Source organism: Erpetoichthys calabaricus, chromosome 3 (genome assembly GCF_900747795.2).
Source record: "Erpetoichthys calabaricus chromosome 3, fErpCal1.3, whole genome shotgun sequence".
Taxonomy (NCBI): domain Eukaryota; kingdom Metazoa; phylum Chordata; class Cladistia; order Polypteriformes; family Polypteridae; genus Erpetoichthys; species Erpetoichthys calabaricus.
Genome location: NC_041396.2, coordinates 227,303,462 through 227,326,538, shown reverse-complemented (window position 1 = coordinate 227,326,538; position 23,077 = coordinate 227,303,462). Strand labels below are relative to the sequence as shown.

The 23,077-nt window shown below is 40.6% G+C and overlaps 1 protein-coding gene across 1 annotated transcript in view; it reads left to right on the top strand.

The window, feature by feature from the left end:
* Positions 1-5,002, top strand: part of usta (uronyl 2-sulfotransferase a) — a 395,470-nt gene extending 390,468 nt beyond the window's left edge. Inside the window, exon 8 of the mRNA XM_028797879.2 lies at positions 4,122-5,002. Within this exon, the coding sequence (XP_028653712.1) occupies positions 4,122-4,396 (275 nt within the window). The 3' untranslated portion in view covers positions 4,397-5,002. The remainder of the gene's footprint in view (positions 1-4,121) is intronic.
* Positions 5,003-23,077: the final 18,075 nt, after the last annotated feature.

Genomic DNA, 23,077 nt, shown 5'->3' with positions numbered 1-23,077 from the left:
GATTCCAATTTACAGAAATTAATTTGACAGTTATTTAGCTGCACCACTGAAACCCACTTACATTTTTTTTTTATCTTATTCACATGTTCATCTTATGACAGCGCGTACAATGGCACAGAAATAAGCAAGGATACAATTCAAAATGAATACAAATACACATTTGTTTTTTATGGGTTACTTTTTACTGATCTCCGAACCAAATGCATCTTTTTCCAAAAAATGTAAATTGTCTTTCAAGTTCTTCATTAAACAAGCTCAAACTTACAGTCATATTGACTGATTAAGCATGTGGCTAAAGCAAGGTATAGATAGATAGATAGATAGATAGATAGATAGATAGATTAGATAGATAGATAGATACTTTATTAATCCCAAGGGGAAATTCACATACTCCAGCAGCAGCACACTGATAAAGTAAATATTAAAGAATGATAACAATGCAGGTATACAGACAGACAATAACTCAGAATAATGTTAACGTTTACCCCCTCGGGTGGAATTGAAGAGTCGCATAGTGTGGAGGAGGAACGATCTCAGTCTGTCAGTGGAGCAGGACAGTGACAGCAGTCTGTCGCTGAAGCTGCTCCTCTGTCTGGAGATGACACTGTTCAGTGCACCTTAATGCCACACTTGCACAGTTTGTAAGATTCACTTCATAAAAATCAGAATATCTGATGGGTCTGATATTGCCTGTATTGAAAATAATTGATAAGATTGGTGATTTTTAATACATTGAAGGATATACCCACCAAGGTGCTCTTTTTACATTGATTTTGCATACTGTGCTGTCGATAAAGTGAGAAATGAGTCTTGTTTCAAATATGGAGCAGTCAGTCAGTCATTTAGTAACCCACATTGTCCCAAACAGGGTTGGAGGGGTCTGCTGGAACCTATCCCAGCTAGTATAGGGTGCAAGGTGCTGAACAAACCCTTGGACAGGGCACTATTCCACCACAGGGCACACACACACATGCCAACCACACACCAGGGCCAATTTAGGATCGCCTGTTCACCTAACCTGCATGTCTTTGGACTGTGGGAGGAAACCCATGCAGACCCAGGGAGAACATACAAACTCCATGCAGGGAGGACCCAGGACGACACATACCTTGGTCTCCTTATTGCAAGGCAGCAGCACTACCACTGCACCACCCAAATATGGAACAAATGTGGATTTTTTAAAAATAAATGGGGACACCAAAATTGGGTAAGAAATATGTGACTGCCACAAGAAATATAGGGCTTCTGGTAATGGTGTTTTATCATTTATCATTATTGTCATTGCTTCAGAAATTTAAATATATTTTAAAACACTAAGCACTGTATTTCCTGTTGCTCATTTTTAGGTATGTTTAAATATGTTGCATGTGCCATCTTATTCATTATAAACATGTCTTGTGTGGTTTGTTAAATCTGAGGAAACACAGTTCTGTCTCAGTGTCATAGCTATAAAGGCAAGATGCACACACATGCTGCCAGCGCCAGCTCCACGTTCATGTCACCTCCACTAAAATGGTTTCTCTGACAGTTTGTGATAACTAGAAGGCAGTATGCCTCCTAGAAACATCTTTGCCTTAATGCTGTATGTTACGTACAGATACTGCAGTAGGATCTCACATAGCTTGCAGGCTACCGGTTACAATTGAGTTTGCACACTCCCTGCAATTGTAGCCTTGAGCCCAAATCCAATTTTGGATTGCAGTGCCTGCATCTTCTCCTGTCTTTTTGTGACATTCAAGCGTGACGGCACTCAAGATGTCTGAAAGCCTCCGGAAGCTGTGTGCTGTCCATCTTGCATTCTAATCCACACTACATCTCCTCTCAAACCCAATTTAAAGCCCTGACAGCCCAAGTGAAGCCATGTGCTTATTGATGGTAATGGGAACAATTACATTGTGTGCTTGACGCCTTCAGCAATGAGAGGCTTGAACAAAGTTTCTTTTGTAATACATACTATTAAATAACAACTCACCTTATCTTACATTAGTCCATGTTTGATTGTTATACACTAACTGGGGAAAGTGTATGCTGGATAAAGTGTTTCTGTTCTCCCTGCTGAGTTAAATACATTGTTCTTTATTAGGTAAGTATTAGCTGGGAATAAACTTAGTTATTTTACTATGTGGCACTATTTTAAGATTTTTATTTCCTTATTATAATATCAAGTGTCGCTTTACACAGAAATGCAACTTTTTTCCCTCAATCTGTATTTTTATTTCTGGGGACATGAGAACTCCATAAAACCAGATCTGCCCTTTCTTTTCCCTGATGGCAGTCTAAACCTGGAGCTGGGATTCTCGGCCCTCTCAATGCCTACTGCTGTATAAAGTGGGCCTTAGGGTTCATGAGGCTTACACTGAGGACGGAGGAGCCACTCAACAGATTTGTTATGGCAATAAAGTAAAGTTAAACAAAAAAGCAGACCGTATATGAAACGGTGTGCTCCTCCCAAGCTTGTTGTTTGACAGAGATATCTTTGCACAGCCAGAGCATATGGCCAGTGAGTACAATACAATACTGTTTATTTTTTGTATAGCCCAAAATCACACAAGAAGTGCTGCAATGGGCTTTAACAGGCCGTGCCGCTTGACAGCCCCCCAGCCTTGACTCTCTAAGAAGACAAGGAAAAACTCGCCAAAAAAACACTTGTAGGGAAAAAAATGGAAGAAACTTTCAAAAAGAGACCCCTTTCCAGTTAGGTTGGGCATGCGGTGGGTGTCAAAAAGAAGGGGGTCGATACAATACAATATACAGAACAGATCCTCAATACAGTATAAAAATAAAAATTTTACAAGTACGGACCAGAATTTAACAGGAGATGATATCCCATAGCGGCACGGTGGCGCAGTGGGTAGCGCTGCTGCCTCGCAGTTGGGAGAACTGGGGCCTGGGTTCGCTTCCCGGGTCCTCCCTGCGTGGAGTTTGCATGTTCTCCCCGTGTCTGCGTGGGTTTCCTCTGGGCGCACCGGTTTCCTCCCACAGTCCAAAGACATGCAGGTTAGGTGGATTGGCGTTTCTAAATTGGCCCTAGTGTGTGCTTGGTGTGTGGGTGTGTTTGTGTGTGTCCTGCGGTGGGTTGGCACCCTGCCCAGGATTGGTTCCTGCCTTGTGCCCTGTGTTGGCTGGGATTGGCTCCAGCAGACCCCCGTGACCCTGTGTTCGGATTCAGCGGGTTGGAAAATGGATGGATGGATGATATCCCATAATATGATTTGGATTTGTTTAGAGTCCTGGAGCCTTCAGCCATCAAGCTGCCTCCCCCATTTGGCCAATCCACAGCTGAAACAGCGCTGAGCCAGCCAATCCGATAAAGGACCCCTCTACCCCACGATTCCTGCGATCCTCCATCAGGGATGACTTTACCTTAGGCAGGCAAAACTTGTAGACTTGCTTGTGTCACACACCCTACTGTAGTTAAGGACTTGAAATGACAACATTTTGCCATTTATGATTAAGGAGAAAGCCAAATGAGCCATTGCAGGCTCAGATAAAACTAGTCAGTGTGTTTTAACATATCATCACTTCAGTTTGATTTATTGCGCGTGTACCTTATGGCACACTCGGACGTATTTGTTGGTAGTACATGTGTCAATAATACAACACATCAATGAACAGCAGAGCAGACACAAATTACTAAGCAAGACAAGCACAATAAAATGTAATAAATACCAATGAATAGATAGTTGTATTAAAAATAATTTGAGCATCTATCAAACAAATCACATTACAGTCAAGCAATCTAAGTACATAAGCTACGGATAGCTAAGAAAGATAATGGAACTGTAAATTGATTGCTAGTGCCACTAAGACATAATGGCGTCTTGGTTGTAGGACCAGCAGATGACACTCTGTGGGAGATAAAAGTTCAGTTAATAGATTCATGAAGCATATTATTTTTTACCTTTTTTTCCTTTTTGACAAGTTTTTAGCTAAATTAACTTGGCAGTGAAATATCAGTTGTTGGCACAACTACTGTAGTGTATGAGAATTTTTTTTTATGAATTCAAATGATATAAACTATTTGATATCAGTTTTTTTTTTAAATCAAATATATTTAAATGTAAAAAAACAGCATTTTAGTTTGAATAACTGCTCTGTTTTGTTTTCTTCTTTGTTTCTAGATTACCGAAGGATAGGCAACATGACAGGGACTGTGAAAAAGCAGACGCCCTCACTGGAAGCTCTTCAGGCACTATATCAGCGCATGAAATATGAATATGACTTTTACTACTACATCAGGGATCAGTTCCATTTGCTGAAAAGAAAAATTGGACTGAAGTCACAAGATCACATGCTACGCACTCAAGAATTAAATTTTGTATCTCAGCCAAAACTTCAAGAACCTTTTGATGAAGAGGATGAAGACAATGATGAAAACTGGTTAGAACAGCCCTGATCAAATCCCTGCAATCTGGCTGACATACTGTAGTATGGCATTAACATACAAATTCCCACCTACCTATGTAGGTGAATGTTGGAAGGGACCCCTAGTTATGGGCTCTGCTTTTATTGGTGGAAGAAACCTGTACCCTAGTGTGGTATGGCACACAATAAGCAAGGGGCTGGATAAGTGATTATCTAATACTGGGAACTGGATCTTTTGGTGGGGTTGTCAAACAGAACATTTTAGAGGAATTGATTTTGGGCAGTGGTTGACCCCACTGTCTTGTTTTAACCATAAGATGACACTGTATCATCAGTTTTCTTAAAAATCTCATCCTCATCTTCCTCCTTTAGGTGAAGTGCTTGCCAGCTGCTGCTTATACTGTAAGTCTGTAAATTAGATGTGTGAATGCCCCTTTGTGCTCCACAGTTGAGTCCTTCTTCATTGCATTAACTACATCCAGAAATGGTTCATCTCAACTTGATCAAAATTAACTTCTGGCTATGAAAATGGTAATTTTTTCATTTACAATTCCAACATGACAACCAAGCAGCATTGTGCCTTATTTTTGTTGATGAAGGTGCAACTGAAAAACATGTGGAAAATTGTGGGTTCGCTTCCCGGTTCCTCCCTGTGTGGATAGCGCTTTGAGTACTGAGAAAAGCGCTATATAAATGTAATGACTTATTATTATTATAAAGCAAAAATCTGCTTTTATAGTTGCAGCACTCAGATAATAAATGCAACTTGTTTTAATTTTCATGCCAAGGTCAGAACTGGATTGTGGCTTGGGACTGCACAACAGGGTCATGCTGGTAAAGTTAAAGTTCCTCACTAGTTTGCTGTGGTCTCCATGCTACCTTCTCCTGCCCTGGGTTTCTTACTCAGCATTTTAAGTATACAAGAAGAAGCCCTTTGGAGAGCCAAAATACATTTGTGCTTTGTCGTTGTTTGTGTTTTTTCTCACCTCTTCTTTTCTCTTCTCTCACAAGCTGTGCTCCTTCCTCTAAAGTCAACCTGAGATAAGCCATCTGCATTCAGACAGTCAACACTTTTCTGTGGAAGTGACCTTGGGCTGGGTTCACTCTCTACCGCTATGGATTCCAGTAAACCATTTTTACTCTGTGCTGTATGGGCTTGATGCTAAACTTCATCTCATCAGTGTACTGTTTCTGGAAGGGCTTTATAAATCACTAGTACTGGTTATTAGTTATCCTGGTATCTTCAATATAAACCAGAACCATTTATTTGTCTCTTTCTGTTGCTAAAGCCAGCTGGTATGATGATCAAGCCATGCATGTACCTCAATCTGTCAACTTCACTGGGTCTTTCAGACAGATCGTGTCTTTTTCATCAACTTTGCATCATTTCCATGAGCTTTTCTTTACGGGGTTGGTTGTCTTGGCTCATCATTGTTGTGCTGCATATGCTATTGTCCAGACTTGAACAGAAAAACTGAATTGAAGTCCTTAAATTACACTGGCAAGAAACGAGTCTAAGATTTCAACTTAAATGTTATAAATCCACTTGGATTTATGTGCCAGAAAATTCTGTTTCAATGGGTGGTATAGGCATTTGTGCCACAACTGCCCAAGCCAGTTCTAAGTGAAGGCCGCTGTACAAAAGTAAACTGAATTACAATGAATATGGGTGTACAGTATATACAGAAAGGATTGATCATTACCTTAACTTTATATATAGATAACATATATATGTATAGTTATTGACTGTACATCCAGGATTTCCCCCATATACTTTCAGTAATGGTGGGCTATAGCTGCCAAAATGTTTCTGCTACTACTGAAAGAATGGCAGTGGTTACTGTCACATTTGAAAACGGCACAGCCCTCTTGTACTTGCCTTTTCCACCGCTGTCCATGATCATTAATAGAAATGAACCTGTATGTGCAAACTGACAGAGACACTCAGCTCCACAACATGACAACTGTGTGTCCAAACTCAGATGTACGTAAGAAGTGGCAGGATTTATCAGCCAAGTCTCATAACAGGATTATTTTGAATTGTACAATATTTACTTCTTCACAGAATATCTCTCTTTTTTCACTTGATATAAAATGCAAACATTTTTATGAGATTTAAAATCATCAGCAAAAGTTTATGACTATTTAAATGCTTTGAATTGCCTTCACAGGGTGGCTTGTTCTTGAGAGTGGGATCAGAGTTGAGATAAGGGCCATACAGGGATAGACACCATCCACAGTTTATTCAACAGCGCAGATTACAGAATGCTGTGGAGGAAGAGAGGCCACCAAAACCTCGTGTTGGGACAGTGTGCCTGTATGTGGGATGTCCATCCTGCACTGAGCCTATTCTTGCTTACAGAGCCATACTGGGATACTTACAAATATTGGCATAGTTAAGTCCTATTATGGGGCAGGATGTACCAAAAGTTACCTGTGACTGAAGGTGTGCAATGCTTCCTTGTGGGTCTGTCTCAAAGGATAGCATGGAAACGAAGGAATGCCAAGCTGAAGTGTTGCTTTTCGATAAGAAAATGCAGCCCACATATTGCTGCCTGATGGGAGACAGGCCAAATGTGCAGTTAAGACCATCCCTTTAAGGGTCTGTGGCAGTAAAAGGGGGAGTCCCACTTACATTAGCATTAACCAAACGACAAGTGGTCTGCCTCTGCTACTTTTGACAAAATGGCGTAGGCACAAGTGCTGTGCAGGTCTTGTGGTAGACACAACTAGCAAACTGCTGAAAATGTACTAAGAAATCACTAAATATTAAAGTCCCACTCCTCAAAACATTCTAATGATCATTCTGTCAGAGACTGTGAAACTGTTATTGTAATTAAAGTACAGAATGAATGTGAGAAATTGTATTAGAAAGCAGGGGTACATTCATTTATTAAAGAAAGGAAAGTAGATTATCACTATAATTGCCAGTTTGTGGTCCTCAAAGGACACATTTTTGCCTTTAGCGCTTATTAATTTGTTAGAGCACACCAGTTGCTTGGTGGTTCAGAGGCCTAGCAGTTCCAGGGATCCTGGCTCGATTATTAGCCTGCTTATGGCTGTTCTCCCTTTGTCTCTTGGGTTTCCTTCTGTATTTATAAGATCTGAGTGTTAGTGTAATTACTGACACTGAGAAGAACCGTATGCATGAGTTATTGTTGTGCTTCTAGGAATGGCATCCCCTCGAGTTTTGGTTCCTGCATGGAGCTCTGTGCTGCCAGCAATATTGTACAGTTGCTGTGGGTTCACAAAATGGATATAAGATGGGTGAACAGAACAATTCACATGCTAAGCCCTCTTACTGAGTAGAGCAATAAGGAATACTAAATGCACAGTTACGGTCACAATTATCAAAGCATAAGCTCTGAAATGGCTGCAGGCCACTTTCAAAGCCACATTTGCATTGCTTGCTTTAATGCACATTCAGAGCGGAGTCCACACCATGAACACAGATGGTAACACATGTACTGGATAGTAAAAAAGAGAGATAGAACCTGCAAAGGTGCAGGCCCGGTCTTAGGTATTATGAGGCCCTAGGCGAAAGGGGGGTCCAGGGGCCCCCTGACCCCTGGAAGCTCTGTGAAATGCGTGAAAATTAGACCAAGGAGTCGATCCGGGGCCCTAGGCGGTCGCCTACTTCGCCTATGCCTAAGGCCGGGCCTAAAAGGTGAACAGCTCACTCCCATTACCCAGTCACCTGAGCTGTTAACGTGCAAATCACATTAACACTTATAGATATCCTAAACCTAATCAAAGATATATAAAATATAACTATTTCAAGATATCTAGAAATAACTTCTGTGAGAACTCCCATGTTTTGAGTGTGTCTTTAACATATTCTGAGTTCTGGTGAAACTGTGTTTGTGTGACTCAGTGATAAATAAGCACTGTTACTTTTTTGAACCCAAATACACCAAGACTACTTACAGATGCCCCTTGCCTGGTTGAGCTCTTGACTTGAGCCAATTGCCAGCCACTCACGGTCTGGTCTGGGTGGCAGCTTTAATTTAAACTAAAGGCAACAGGTGATGTATTTAATCTGAAGTGCAAATGATAACTTAACAAAAATTCAATTGTATCATTAATCCAAATTCTAACTAAAATTGCACTTTCTGGTATTGTTAAATAGGTGGAGAAGAATAATTGAAAAGATCATGTGCACTTCTTAGCTCAAAAGCAGAACTGTGTGAAAGGAACTGGATTATTTGATGAAGATAGATAGCAAGCAGTCCAATCAAAAGAAAGTTTCATTCAAGATGTTGCAGTGTCTAGCATTAAGGATGTGGCAGCATAAAAGGTTAAACTTGTGACTTCCCGTTTGAATAATCACCCTTTACAAAAAAGACAGATTTTGAAATAGTAAACATTCACATTATTCTGTTTGAGGTTTACTAAATAAAAGACAGATTTCTTGTCTTAAGCAGTTAGTTTTACAGCAACTGAGAAGAACTTGTCATTGATGTAATAATTTTTCACACGTTTCTTGCTGGAGTCTATGTTGGCAGTGTCAGACACAAAGCCAGAGACAGTCCTGGATGGGATAGCACACCACTGGGCCACTCACACATTCATTCTGTGCCCCTTAACTATCACTGGTTAGCTAAAGGACGTCATTAAGAAACTTCACACAAACACACAGAAAGCATGCAAACGTAACACACACCAGATTTGACCCTACTGTATTTATTCTCCTGTGTTTTCCACACTTCCCTTATCCAGAGTCCGTGTCTCTCTTGGCCTCTGTGTATCATTTGTGTCTCTTTTGATGGCTCAATATTGTTTACTGCCTAACTACATCGTTCTGACATAGCTTTCATCTGTAAGTGTCGGAGTAGTCTGAAAAGATGGAAATCCAGTGAATACTAATGTGGCCCACAGTGAGCAGTAGAATGCTGCCCCTTGTAACTCAGAAACAAGTAGAAAACAGCAGTCTTTCATGTCAGTATTAAGAGAAAGAGAAGGTATTCACTTTCAAATTCAAAGTCAATGAGGAATACACTGGTGTGTCCTTCAACAGTCAAGTCAAACTCACTTGAGCCTGGAATGTTATGTATGGCATTAAAATAAGACATCCATATGTGGGTGTATGTAAAAGCTTGAATATTCGTGTAGTCAGCCATCATTAACGAGTTTGGCTGCTAAATATTGTGAGATAATTAAATTAACTTAGACTGATGGTAAATCTTCAACTAAATTATGTTTACATATTTATTAAAATACTTATTGTGAAATTATTATATTCCCAGTGAGATCTTTTAGGAAACCTAAGGTAAAAAGCTAGTATTTCCATATATTTCTTGTGTAAAGTGAGCATGCCCCCTGGTTCTGGTAAAGATCAAAATGTGTCGTTTATAAGACTCTCATGGCAAAAACGCAGCCAACTCCAGCCATACGTGATTGGGGTTTTACAAGAAAGTAAATGTGAATGATCAAATGCAGATCAATTTCATTGCTTTAAATGTCCCTTTTATTAAGTTGTGCTTCTCTGCTCTCTTTACCCTTCTTTCTGATCATTTCTGGCTGTGCCAGTGGGGTACCATGCTGCTACTGTGGAGCACATGAAGTGAATATGGAGTGCGAGTGGATACACGAACATGGAGCAGCTGTGTCTTTTGAGCAAAGAGATGCCAATGTCTGGAGTAAAATGATGTGTTCAGTGGTTTGCTTCTTAAATAAGAACAGTTGCAGTGCAGTCTGTTACAAGTCACTAATAATGTGCATTCATCATTATTGAAAGCAATAGCACTATCAAATATGGAAGCCTTATTTATTTTAGATATTTAATGTGTTGCAGGTTAAGCAGGAAAAAATCATTTTAAATAAAGGGCAATTAAATGATGTGTATGTTTGGTGTTTAAACAAAAATAATAATAAGAAGAAGAATAATAAACATAATTATGCCGCTATTGAACTTTTCCCAGTTGTTATGTGTCATATCTCTAACAGCAGACAGTGGAAGCCGCACTGTTATTACTGTTTATTATCTACTTTGGTTCTAGGAAGTATCCTAAAAGGCCCAGTGTTGATTACTCTAGAAGGTTCATAACGGGTGACCTAATCTGTAAATATCACACTATTCACTCTTTCCCATGTATTTCGTTCACATCTGATAAGCAGATATTTTTTTTCAGTGTGCTCTTTTAATTTTTCAATGAAAGAAAATTACATGAATATCCACATTTGTTTTTATAAAATTAAAAATGTAATTTCCCCCTGGGGACAAATAAAGTATAATCCAATCCAATATAATGGATAACATAAAAACAAAAGCATTTCTTGAACCTACTTGTTTGAGTAGATGATAGAGGTGGGCTAGAACTTTTCCTGTGTAACTGGGATCAAGACCGATACGGGCTAGCAGTTTGTTAAGGACACTTAAACCCCACCATATAAGTGTGGCATGTGGAAAAGAAGCAGAGCAGCGGGGCAGAACAGTGTAGACAGTGGACTGGCCAGCAGACCGACCAAGGTCAGCAGTGCTCGGCATTTTTTAAATTAACGTGCTTTCATTGCATTTCAGAAATAAATCGGGGGGTACGTAATAAGAAGGACTGGAGGGCCGGTCAGCTGCCCATTTGGGGAGTGTAAAGCTGGGGTAGGTGTTGGGGTCTGGAGGAGAACTGGCTGCTTGTCTCCATTATCCGACTCTCTCTCTCGTGCCCGTTTACCTCTAAGGTCAGCGGGTAGTCAGCTGGCAGGACAGGAAAGACACCTTCTGTAAATACAACGAGCCGGCCAGTTCTTAGAGTTTTGTGCATTTAGATCAGTGTTTCCCAAACTCAGTCCTGGGGTCCCACAGTCGCTGCAGGGTTTTGTTCCAACCAGCTTCTGTTTTAAATTGGACTCCTGGGCTAATTGTTATTTCCCAAGTTCTGTGTTTTGGGAACAATACAGTATAGAAATTAGAAAACTAAATTTGGTTAAAAATATTTTAAGATATACTAAACACTTATATGGGAATAATGTATTTTTTTCTTTTTAGCAATATTTTCTTCTTGATTTTCATTCTACTTTTCCAGGTGTTCTAATTGTTTAATCCATTATTTACTATTTAGTGAGTCTGATGCTAAAGTAGTTGCAGCTTTTCAGTGTTGTTGGCCTGAATGTCTGCTCTGCTCGCTTTTAATTGTCATTATTAAGATACAACGAAGGGAGTAAACTCCAGACAATGGACAAAATATAATGAAATCCACAAAAGAGTTGAGCTTTTAAATCTATAGCAAAAAGAAATATTTCTAAAGGTCTTATAAAGGTAAAAATCATGCTGCTGTGCGTTTTTGAATGTAGAATAAGAGACAAGGGAAAAAATAGCAGCTAATTAAATGAGATCAGCGTTACCAGTTGTTGTTGTCACTGGTTAGGAATCCGGTTGGTACAAAAACCTGCAGCCACAGGGGGTCCCCAGGACTGGGGTTGGGAAGCACTGCTCTAGATGGTGGGTGTCCAACGATTATATGAGGGTAGTTTTCCACATATTAACAGTGGTTAGATATACAGTACCTCAGTTCAAACAGAACATACTCACAGTCTAAACAGTAGAATAAATGTCATTAAAACTTTAACAATTTATGTACAATATTCATACAGCAAGAAATATAGTCTAGCCAGAGGATATTTTAGAAAGCCTTATGACTGCTGGTTTAAAAACTTTCTGGACCACCATGGTAGACTCAGCTTTGTGCTGAAGGTGCTCTGCAGGATGAGCAAGGTGCCCATACAGAGGTAGCTAGAAATTTAGCCGGCATCCTTCACTTTGCTACTCCTGCAGGGTGTCCAGATTAGATCCCAAACCCAATGCAATCGCCCTGATTAACCTCTTAAGTTTACCAACATTCCTTGATGTCATGAAATGGCCCCAACATACCACTGCTTACAAGAGCACACTTGCACCACCATACCCTTGGTTTCAATGGCCCCGGTTGTGTCCAGGTGGTGTTCATGCCTTGTGCGTAATGATTTCTGGGACAGGCTCCAGTTACCCCACAACCCTGGCCTGGAAAAGCAGGTTTAGAATGTGGATGGATGGACGGATTGCAGATGCCCCAGCCTGTACTCCTCAGTGAAGGGCATCGACTGCATTTCTGTATTCCTCCTCTGTTCTCCCTCTGACAAACGCATTGACGGCACAGTCATCAGTGAATGTCCACAAGTGGCATAAATTGGAAGCCTAGGAAGGCATGCAAGTTAAACTTCAGGTGCAAGACTGCTCTCCACCCTGTGGCCGTCCCTGCATAGCCCCTCTCGAGTCAGACTGACTGTTGAATAACCTGAGAGCAATGCTATTTTGCATGACTTGTTATTTTATTTTTATTGCTTTTTAAATTAAACATTAGATTTTAACCTCTTCTTCTTTTTTTCAGGAGTCAGTTCCACATGAACATAACAGTGGACTCAGCCATGCTGACAGATGTGCATGTATGTTCCTGGTGGTTTATCTTCCTAAGGCATTGTGTTTCAATGACTAACACCTTGTTAAAGGAGTGAAAAAGCTCGAGGGCTTTCCAAAGATTACTGACACACCAGAAACCCCATTATCACATGACTTCTCCTCACGTCTGATTACACGGACTTCCTGTTTATCTCAGAATCATCTTTAAGGCCACAGTTTGCCCTTATTGAGCTCTAGTATCAAACATTACAAGCTAGTATGTCACTGCCAAATATGGAATCGGGTCTCTTTTATTAATTTTAAAGAATCCACAGAATTCTGTTTCACTTTCACATTATAGAGCTTTGTCTGCAGTCACTGACCAAGAGGATTGATGACTTCACTTTCCCAATGAAATGGTATACAGTTAAGGTATCCATATGATTTTCAAGTAAAACTCTGTGTTTACCCAGCTAATAATAAAGTCATTACCAAATGTAAAGGTCTTTGAACAGGACCTCCCTGTGCAGTCCTCCACGTAAGTAAAGCCATTGGCGCCTGTGTCTCTCCCTTTTTGGCAAAAATAATTAGCCACCTTAAACCCATAACTTGTCTATTAGATATTTGTGCTCGTCGTCCTAAAGATACTTTTGAGGTGGTTGGGCCTGGCATCTTGTACATTATAAATAGACAAATATGGATTTTACAGACTTTTTGAAATTCAGACCCATCTCCAAGTTACCCTTTCTTTCTAAAATTCTGGAGGAGGTAGTCTTTCTACAGCTATATACACATACAGTACATTTACATTTAAGCAGTGTTTCATTGCCAATATCAATTACAGTGATCCCTCGCTATATCGCGCTTCGACTTTCACAGCTTCACTCTATCGCGGATTTTATATGTAAGCATATCTAAATATATATCACGGATTTTTCGCTAGTTCGTGGGTTTCTGCGGACAATGGGTCTTTTAATTTCTAGTACATGCTTCCTCAGTTGCTTGGCCCAGTTGATTTCATACAAGGGACGCTATTGGCAGATGGCTGAGAAGCTACCCAATCAGAGCACGTATTATTAAATAAAACTCCTCAATGATATACGATATGCTTCCCGCTCAATGCTTCGCATACTTAAAAGCCGAATAGTACCTATTCATTTTTGATTGTTTGCTTTTCTCTCTGTCTCTCTCTCTTGCTCTGACATTCTCTGCTCCTGACGTAGGGGGATTGAGCAGGGGGGCTGTTCGCACTCCTAGACGATACAGACGCTCGTCTAAAAATGCTGAAAGATTATCTTCACATTGCTCCCTTCCGTGCAGCTGTTTTGTCAAGCGACATGCTTCCCGCACGGTGCTTCGCATACTTAAAAGCTCGAAGGGCACATATTGATTTTTGATTGTTTGTTTTTCTCTGTCTCTCTCACTCTCTCTGACATTCTCTGCTCCTGGCGGAGGGGGTGTCAGCAGAGGGGCTGTTCGCACACTGGCCTAGAGGATACGGACGGAGGCTCCTCTAAAAAATGCTGAAAGACTACCTTCACATTGCTCCCTTCCTTGCAGCTGCGTTGTCCGGCGGTGCTTCGCATACTTAAAAGCCAAACAGCCCTATTGATTTCTGATTGTTTGCTTTTCTCTCTCTCTCTGACATTCTCTGCTCCTGACGCGCACTCCTTTGAAGAGGAAGATATGTTTGCATTCTTTTAATTGTGAGACGGAACTGTCATCTCTGTCTTGTCATGAAGCACAGTTTAAACTTTTGAAAAAGAGACAAATGTTTGTTTGCAGTGTTTAAAAGTCCCTGTCTCTACAAGGGTGTTATTTCATGTCTAAAGGGCTCTAATAATGTTAAAAAACTTATTTAGAAGGTCGTAAACAGGTTTTCTATGCTCTGTGAAAATATTCAATTTATAAATAAAGAATCCTACTTCGCGGAAATTCATTTATCGCGGTAGAGTCTGGAACTGATTAATTGCGATAAACGAGGGTCAACTGTAATTGATTGTGTGAGATCTGGGTGCCATGCCCAGCCTTGACGCCTATATAGCGCCTCTGCCATGAGAGGACAGCCTCCTTGGTTGCTATGGGGTCAATCCTATAGGGCCCCATGGCGGATACTGGATCCAGAAGCCCTAGAAGCCAGCACTTCCGCCACACCAGGAAGTGCCGGCGGAAGTTCGTCAAGGAGCACCTGAAGCATATCCGGGGCAGCAAAAAAGAGGCTGCCTTCCAACAGTCAGGAGCTCGTGTCGGGATGAAGAAGACAAGGCTTGGGAGAGTGGAGAGAAGGTGGCCCGAAGAGAAGCATTGTGAGGCTCAGAGAGAAGGGTGATTGGTGCTGGAGCACTGTGTGAGGTGCGGGACTGTTTATAGACTTTGTAAATAGTTTAATAAATGTGTGGTGGACTTAAGAAGGTGTCTGTCTGTCTGTGACGGTGGTGCTGGATAAAACGGGAGGAGAAGCCGCTGCACGTCAGGAGGATGCAGTGGCAGAAGAGCTCCCAAGACTCACACCGCCCCATTGGGTCGATGAAAAAGGAGATAACGAAGGACCGGAAGTCCCTCCCCGAGGCTGGTGAGGGATTGGATGGTGTGTGTTGTGTGGCCGCCGCTGACTGGATGGAAGCGGGACCAACGAATGTCCATCCAGGACCAGGAGGGGACCGGACAGAGCCGGGAAGGAGGTTTCATGAAGCCCAGTCAGCGTGTAGGACCGATCAACAGGTAAGTCCTCCACTGGCTGATGCTCCATCTCTGTTTGCGGCTCTGCGTGAGCTGGAGGGTTGCCCTCAGCCCGCCAGGTTGCTCTTCCAGGTTATACGCGTCTTCCGTGAGTTGTTGGAGGAGCTAGAGGGGAAGGTGATCGCACCTGTGAAGACGCTGCAACAGTGGGCGGTTGGCTGCCGTGTCAGGCTGCTCACAAAATTATTTGTTTGATGGGCCCCCTGTTGGAAGGCGGACCCTTTTATGCTGCCCCGGATATGCTTCAGGTGCTCCTTGACGAACTTCCACCGGCACTTCCTGGTGTGGCGGAAGTGCTGGCGTCCAGAGCTTCAGGATCCAGTACCCGCCACGGGGCCCTATAGGGTTGAGCTTCCCAGCTCGGTTCCCATGACCCCCATAGTAACCAAGGAGGCTGTCCTCTCATGGCAGAGGTGCTATACAGGCGTCCCGGCTGGGTTTGGCACCCAGCCATTTGTGACAATATATACCTGTATATATTTTTGTTGTTAAAGAAACAATGAAAAAACCCTTTTTTTAATTAAGCCGTGTTCTGGATAGGTACATTACAAAAGAAATAAAAAAGTATGACAGCTTGTAATTATGAGAAGCATTTTATTTTCTTTTATGCCATATGTATTATGGATAAATATTTTTGTACATATTTTATTAGTATTTTAAAGAAATTTTATTTATTTTAGTATTTTATGGTCACTGAACAATAAGCCCACAGAATTGCATTTTGTTAATAAAAACATTTTTGGTCTATAGTTTAATTATAAACATACACTTTAATGTAGGACGTAAAAGTTCTATTTGTCTGGCTATTCAGAAGATTAGTGTAAAATGTTTTTTAAAAGAATAAAGAAAAAACCATTTGTATTAGCCGATCAAGAAACACAAAAATTGGTGATCAGTATCAGCCTTTAAAAACCTGATCATCCTTAGTTTAAAGCCTAAATATTCTTGATTGTAATAGACATTTGTCATTGTTCACCCTCTAATATAGGTTCATAGATGGCTAGATCTCTAGTAAAGGATCCAAAATCAGAAACAAGATCATATTGGTAATCACTGACCTTGAAATAGTCTAAAATGATACCACATATGCTTAAGTTTGAAATTTGTCAGTTGTGAAAAGTGCGTACACCTGACGAGCCCCAAAGAGGGGGAAACACGTGTCGTGTACTTTGTATTATTTGGCAGATACTCTATCACGTATCTATGAGCTGTTTCTCGCAACTGAGAGGGCCCAGTGGCGGATGTTTGCCGACTGGCTGAGTAACCACAAGCGTTACCTGGTAGGTAACCACCTAAATAATCAGATTGTGAATCAGAACAAAGAATGTAATGCTGTACTCCGATCTTCACCCTGTCAAATGAGTGAACCAGCGGCTGTGGCACAACATCAGAGGCTTTGTCTCAGGTGCTGACATCTGAGATGCAAAAGTGCATACACTTGATGAGCCCCAAAGAGGGGGAAACACATGTTGTGTACTCTTTGTATTATTTGGGAGATACTGCATCACATTATATATATATATATATATATATATATATATATATATATTCACGGCATTCGAAGTCTGTGTCACAATCTGATTGTATGGGTGGTTACCTACCAGGTAACGCTTTGTGGTTGGCCAGCAATCTGCTAACATCCGCCACGGTGCCCTCAGTTTGTGAAGAGCAGATCATAGAATGGTTGCAATAGTTTACTGTCAAATAAATGCAAAGAGTACACGACACGTGTTTCGCCCTCATTCTGGGCTCATCAGGTGTACACACTAGGGGCATCGCCTCTGACGCTGACGTCCGAGGTCCGATTCCCGAGAGGGAGTGCAGTGGAGTGTGTACACCTGATGAGCCCTGAATGAGGGCGAAACACGTGTCATGTACTCTTTGCATTTATTTGACAGTAAAACTATTGCAACCATATATATATATATATATATATATATATATATGTATATAATCTTTCACCTACATTTCCTCTTCCTTGTCACTGACTTTAGAATGAGCATTCATTGCTCGTCAGTTCTCATGTACACAGAGGCTGTCTCTACGACTAAATCCAACGGTCGCTTGATATCTCAGACTAGACGACAGCACTACACAGCAGCACATTGCTGAATGCTCCTGACTCTCTAAGATTATGTAAATGAAGGCTACAGCTGAAAATCACTAGAAACGTCATCTAATGTGACATGGCCTTTAGAGTTCAGTTTCCATGCTATCTCTATTTCTTCCCAAAGGTTAACTTTCTTCACTGTCAGCATGGTGTGTGGTGAAGCGTGCCCTGCGATAAGCTGTCATTCCATGCAGGGATTTTTTTTTAGGAATGCACCCAATAATATGAGGATGGGCTCCGACCCCCTATGGCGATACCTTGGATAACGTTGGTTCAGATTACAGACTCGTGTCTTTAGTGTGGCAGCATCTTGGTGGAGTAGTTAGTGCTGCTCCCTCAAAACTACATGGACCTGAGTATGAATCCACACCAATGGACAATCCACTGTATCTATTTTGTCTTATTACCCTGACCTTCCAAAGACATGCATGACACTTTTTAATACCTGGAAGTCCTAAGCTGGTCTCCTAAGAGATGTATGCTTCATGGAGCCTCAGGCTGAACAGAAACTCTGCCCGACCAAATAATGTTCTGTAGATTTGGCATTGGCAATATGGTGTTAGCAGAAGGAGGACCACAACCACAGTGTCAAGCAGAAATCAGGAGGCAGGAGATCAACAAAGTAGAAGACAAACAGACCCTGTGGTCCAAAGTGTAGAATCACTGCTGAAAAGACAGCAAACTGTATTTGTACAAGCAAAGTGAGGCATAAAGGACAGATAGAGAGATCACAGCCAGATAGATCCAGAAATGCCAAGGACCTGCCATTAGGTAATTCACAGGACAATAGATTGACATGACTGCCTGATCAAGTGAGCTGCTAAGACACATTGATCGAGGGGTGGAGCTAAGAACAAGATTGGCAGCAGGCCACACATAAAAGGAGAGGCAGAGGTCAGAAGAAATCCTAGCAGCCGTGGTCCTGTAAAGCGGGGGTGAGCAAGTGTAGCACCATGTTAAAGTCTATCTAACATGAGGACTAATTCACTGAAAACCACTGGTATTCTGAGTGGAATTTATTCATAGAATGTGTCTATGCTACAACTTACAGGATGGTGGAGAACGTGCCACCTGTTCATTTGTGTCATCATAATAATGGGACCAGCCCAGGAGTTTGTTGCGCTCCACTTGTGAGCCTAGACATGAGCTCCTTCCTTATTTGACTGTCAGTCACTTCTTGTGCCTTGACCTGTATATGACATTCAGATCTATTGTCCACATTTTCCTTTCCTCTATGCTGACCTTTGCCTGCCTGCCAGAACCTCTCTAAACGAGGAATACTGTTACAGGTCTTTGCTGTGTCACCGGAACTGTCCTTCCCAGCTGAAATCCATTTATCATATGTGCCTATGTGTGACCCAGCCTAGTTATCTCAAATTTAAAGCCTGATGAGAGCCTCTGGAACGACTTCAAAAAGCTGAGGTGAGTCGCTGAAACTGGTGGGAAAGGAAGTTTGAGGAATATAAACATTTCAACCAAGAATAGTACAATTTGCCTGATGGCAGCCTTTTGTTGAATTGCTTGTACGGTTTGAATGTCAGACCACAGGGAGCAGCTACAATGACTCTGGATGGAGCTGCTTTTGGACACATATGCAGAGCAGGATATCAGTAGCATGACGTGACTCCTGGAATTCTTTTGCATCATTTTTTGAAAATACAAACAATCAGATCAGCATACCATTGTCAGGGAAAGTTTGTAAGATTAGCGGAGACTTTACATTAAGTAGGGTAGCATGGTAGGTGAAGACTAGGGTTCAGATTCCAGCCAGGTCACAGTTACTTGCAGGGTTTTTTCTGTACATTTCAATGTCCTCAGTGGCTCAAGCCTAGTCCAATAGGTGACCTGCCTAAGTTTGGTTCTGCTAGTTCTCTACACCTCTTTAGCTGAAAGAGAAACTCACAAATGAACAATAAACAGTAGTGAACATTAGCGGTGAAAAGAAGATATCAGTTCATGTGGGACCTCTAAGCACATAAGAGCATCGATAATTGAGAGGAGACCATTCAGTCCATCAGGCTTGTTTGTTTAGCTTATAGCTAAAATGTCCTAGTATCTCATCCAGATTCTTCTTAAAGGTCGTCAGTATTTCTGTTTCAGATACATGTCTCCATAGTTTGTTCCAGAGTCCCACAACTATTTGCAAAAAGTGCTTTCTGGTCTCACTCCTAAATACACTTTCTCTTAATATCCACTGGTGTCCTGAAGTATGTCATTAAGTTGAAAGAATTCTGCTAGATTTATCAACGTCTTTGAGGATTTTAAATACCTGGATTAGATCCCCAGGCAGTCTCTGCTTGAGTCTACACAGGTTTCATTCTCCAAGTCTATCAGACTTGGGGCCTGGGATACACCAAGCTGTTCTCCTCTGCACATCTTCAAGTGCTGCTATGCCTCTCTTGCAAGGTTTTGCCTTTTTATATTAGTTTTTATTTCTATATTTTTTCTGTCCTTACTTGGAAATTCAGTTTAGTTTTAGTTTTCCTTCATCGTGTATTTTTGGTTTTCGTTTAGTTTTTATTTCACAAAGACATTTCTATTTTATTTTTATATCTATTAGTTTCAGTTTTAGTTTTAGTAATTATGGCATGGAGCTCCACGGAGTTTAGTTTTGTGTCACAATCAGACAGAACTGTACACTTAACAGATTTGGATATGAGTTTAATGTTAATGGAAGCTTACTACACTGCCTGGTTTACTATCTGGTCTTGCTTTTGTCTGATAAAACAAGCATAATCGAAACTAGACACTGAATATGAAAAAGTTTACACAATTTTAAAATTTTAAAAATATTTTCTCATGAAAATCACAGGGGCTTAGGAAGAACAGGACTCTTAGACTTGAATCAGTGTGCAGACCCCACCTAGCTGTATTGAGGGAAACAAAGAACAGCAAGTATGTAGTGTGAAGGTTTGGGGTGGTGAGTATTGAATAGACCACCATAAAAGACAGTAAACCCATAATGAGCAGAGCAAGAGCAGGTAATAGGAGTACAGACAGGCATAAAACAACAGAGACAGCGTCTGAGATTAAGAACAGTATATACAGTACATTATCTAAACCTGTTTATCCAGAGCAGGATTGCAGGAAATCTGGAGCCTACCGCAGCAGGTTTGGATGCAAGGCAGGAAAAATCCCTGGTACGCAATATGTATGATAAGGCTGATGTTAAGAACAAAAAGAATATGATATTTCAACTATCTATTTTGAGAGAGAGAGAAAAACATTGAAAAAAGGGAGACAAATATTTTAAAATATAATTCTGCTAATGGATTACTTTCACAATATCAGGTATTTTGAGTTGTGAATAAGATAAATGAATAAATATGGAATAAATACAAAAACCCATTAATATGTTTAGTTTTTCATCACTTGTCAGACTCTCTACCTTTGTTTGTATTGCTTCATTGTTAAACGGTGTTTTTAAAGCAAAAGTGATTGGTCAGCAACAATATGCTGATCTTGTATGATGGCCTAGTCAGTCTCTCGATCAGTGTCGTTTTATTATCAAAGACCGGGAGTGGTGTCGACTTTCTTGTATACTCAGATATGGGGTTGGATATTTGAGGAGTAAACCGCAAGACAGAGATTATATTTTTATATTATGTACATTAAGGAACCATCAACAACAAATCAAATTAATAATATATTGAACAATTATTATAAAAGTAAAGTTGAATAAATCGGACTCTGCAGCTGTATAAATAAAAAAAAAATCGAGTATGTGTTCAGGTAAAGTACCATTTCCGGGTGATGGATTTGGCCCAAAAGTTAATACAGATCTATAATTGTTGTGTAACAACCACATGCCGAATTTCATCCATCTAGCTAGTCGTGTTTTTGAGTTATCATGTTTACATACACACACATGTGCGCGCGTAGACACACAATTCCAAAAAACAGTATTGTTGGACACTGGTTAGTCTATAACGTCAAGATTCATCAAAATATCGAGGTCGAATTTTTTCATGATTACTATACTTTCTCTATACTTTGTATATGTGAAAGTAAAAACGATTTCTCCTGTGCGATGTGGCAGGTGAATTGCTGTCAACAAAAAGCAGACACCTGAGAAATAAACTGAAAAGTTACTCACTCGTGATTTTTCTGTCCATATGGTAAACGTTTTGTTGACAAGCACATTCTGATTTCAGCCGTTTGAATTACATCTTGATATACAACAAGCACAAAGAAAGGTGGCATGCAAATCACTTTCTATCTTTCACGCTTTACGCACCCGCACTCAGCTTGCTCTGTCACCGCAAATGCTGTGTGAACAGCCACCCTCCGTCACCAGCCGCCGTTCACTGGATGACTTTCTGTTTTAGAGAAAACTTACAAGGGTTAAAGACTAACAACAAAAATATTCATTCAAAAAAGAAAACTAAAAATATTTTAGTAAATTATTATTTTATTTCAGTTGGTCTTTCAGCTCCTTTAATAGTTTCGTTTAGTTTTAGTTTTTCATTTTGGTTTTGTTAATTATTTTATTTCAGTTTACGAAAATGTTTTTTTAATAATAGTTTCAGTTTTGATTTTAGTTTTCGTTAACTATAATAACCTTGCTCTCTTGTAGTGTGGTGACCAGAACTGTACATAATACTCTAGTGCATTATATAGTCTGACCATAACGTCCCTCGATTTATATTCAGCATTTCTCCTCTTCTTTTTGGTTCTACTTAATCATTACGTTAAAATGAAGACATGTGCAAAAAGAGTTTAATGTATAAACTGCTTTCAGTATCTTTCTGGAGACTCCCCTTGGGCACCAAGGGGTGTAGCACACCCAGCATGGCTCTTTCCTACGTATTAGGATGCTTCAGTCCCCTCTTTCTTGTGCCAATGCTAAACACAAAAAGATATGCACATACATTCTAAAAATGGTTTAATCCAGTCTGGGGTTATGCCATTCCAGTAGTAGTAATAGTACTGTGAAGTGTACAGAGTACCATCAAATTCTTAGCAGCACGTAATCAACAGACAATTTGTTCATCATGGTCCCGGAGAGTGATGACGATCAAACCTCTTGTATATCTTCCTCCTGTTGAAACTGAACTGGAAGATCACAGCTCAAGAGAAACACAAGTTGAGTTGGGGCCCATCATGGACAAAGTGGCAGATGACCAGGCTCAGGATTTGAGATCTGGAATCTGGATCTGAGAGGCAACACTTAACTGGTGTGCCATCTAATAAATATATCCATATATAAAATGTTAACATATTTAAACTCCCTATTTGGTTTTGCTGGTACTATCTTGTAAAGACTTTTCATGGAAACAGCTGATAAAAGAAAGTGTGTCATTTTGTTAATAGTAGTGCTTCCTGCTCATTTCTCTCTTTTGTGCATGACATTTGAAAATGAATCCCATTGATGCTTCTGTATCCAGCTCATTATGTCTGGTCACAAAATAAAAGTGACCTAAATTCTACTCATGAGGCAAGGCTCTCTTGGAGTCCCAGAGGCTTTCAGTTAAGATGCAGATGGTCTCCAGTTT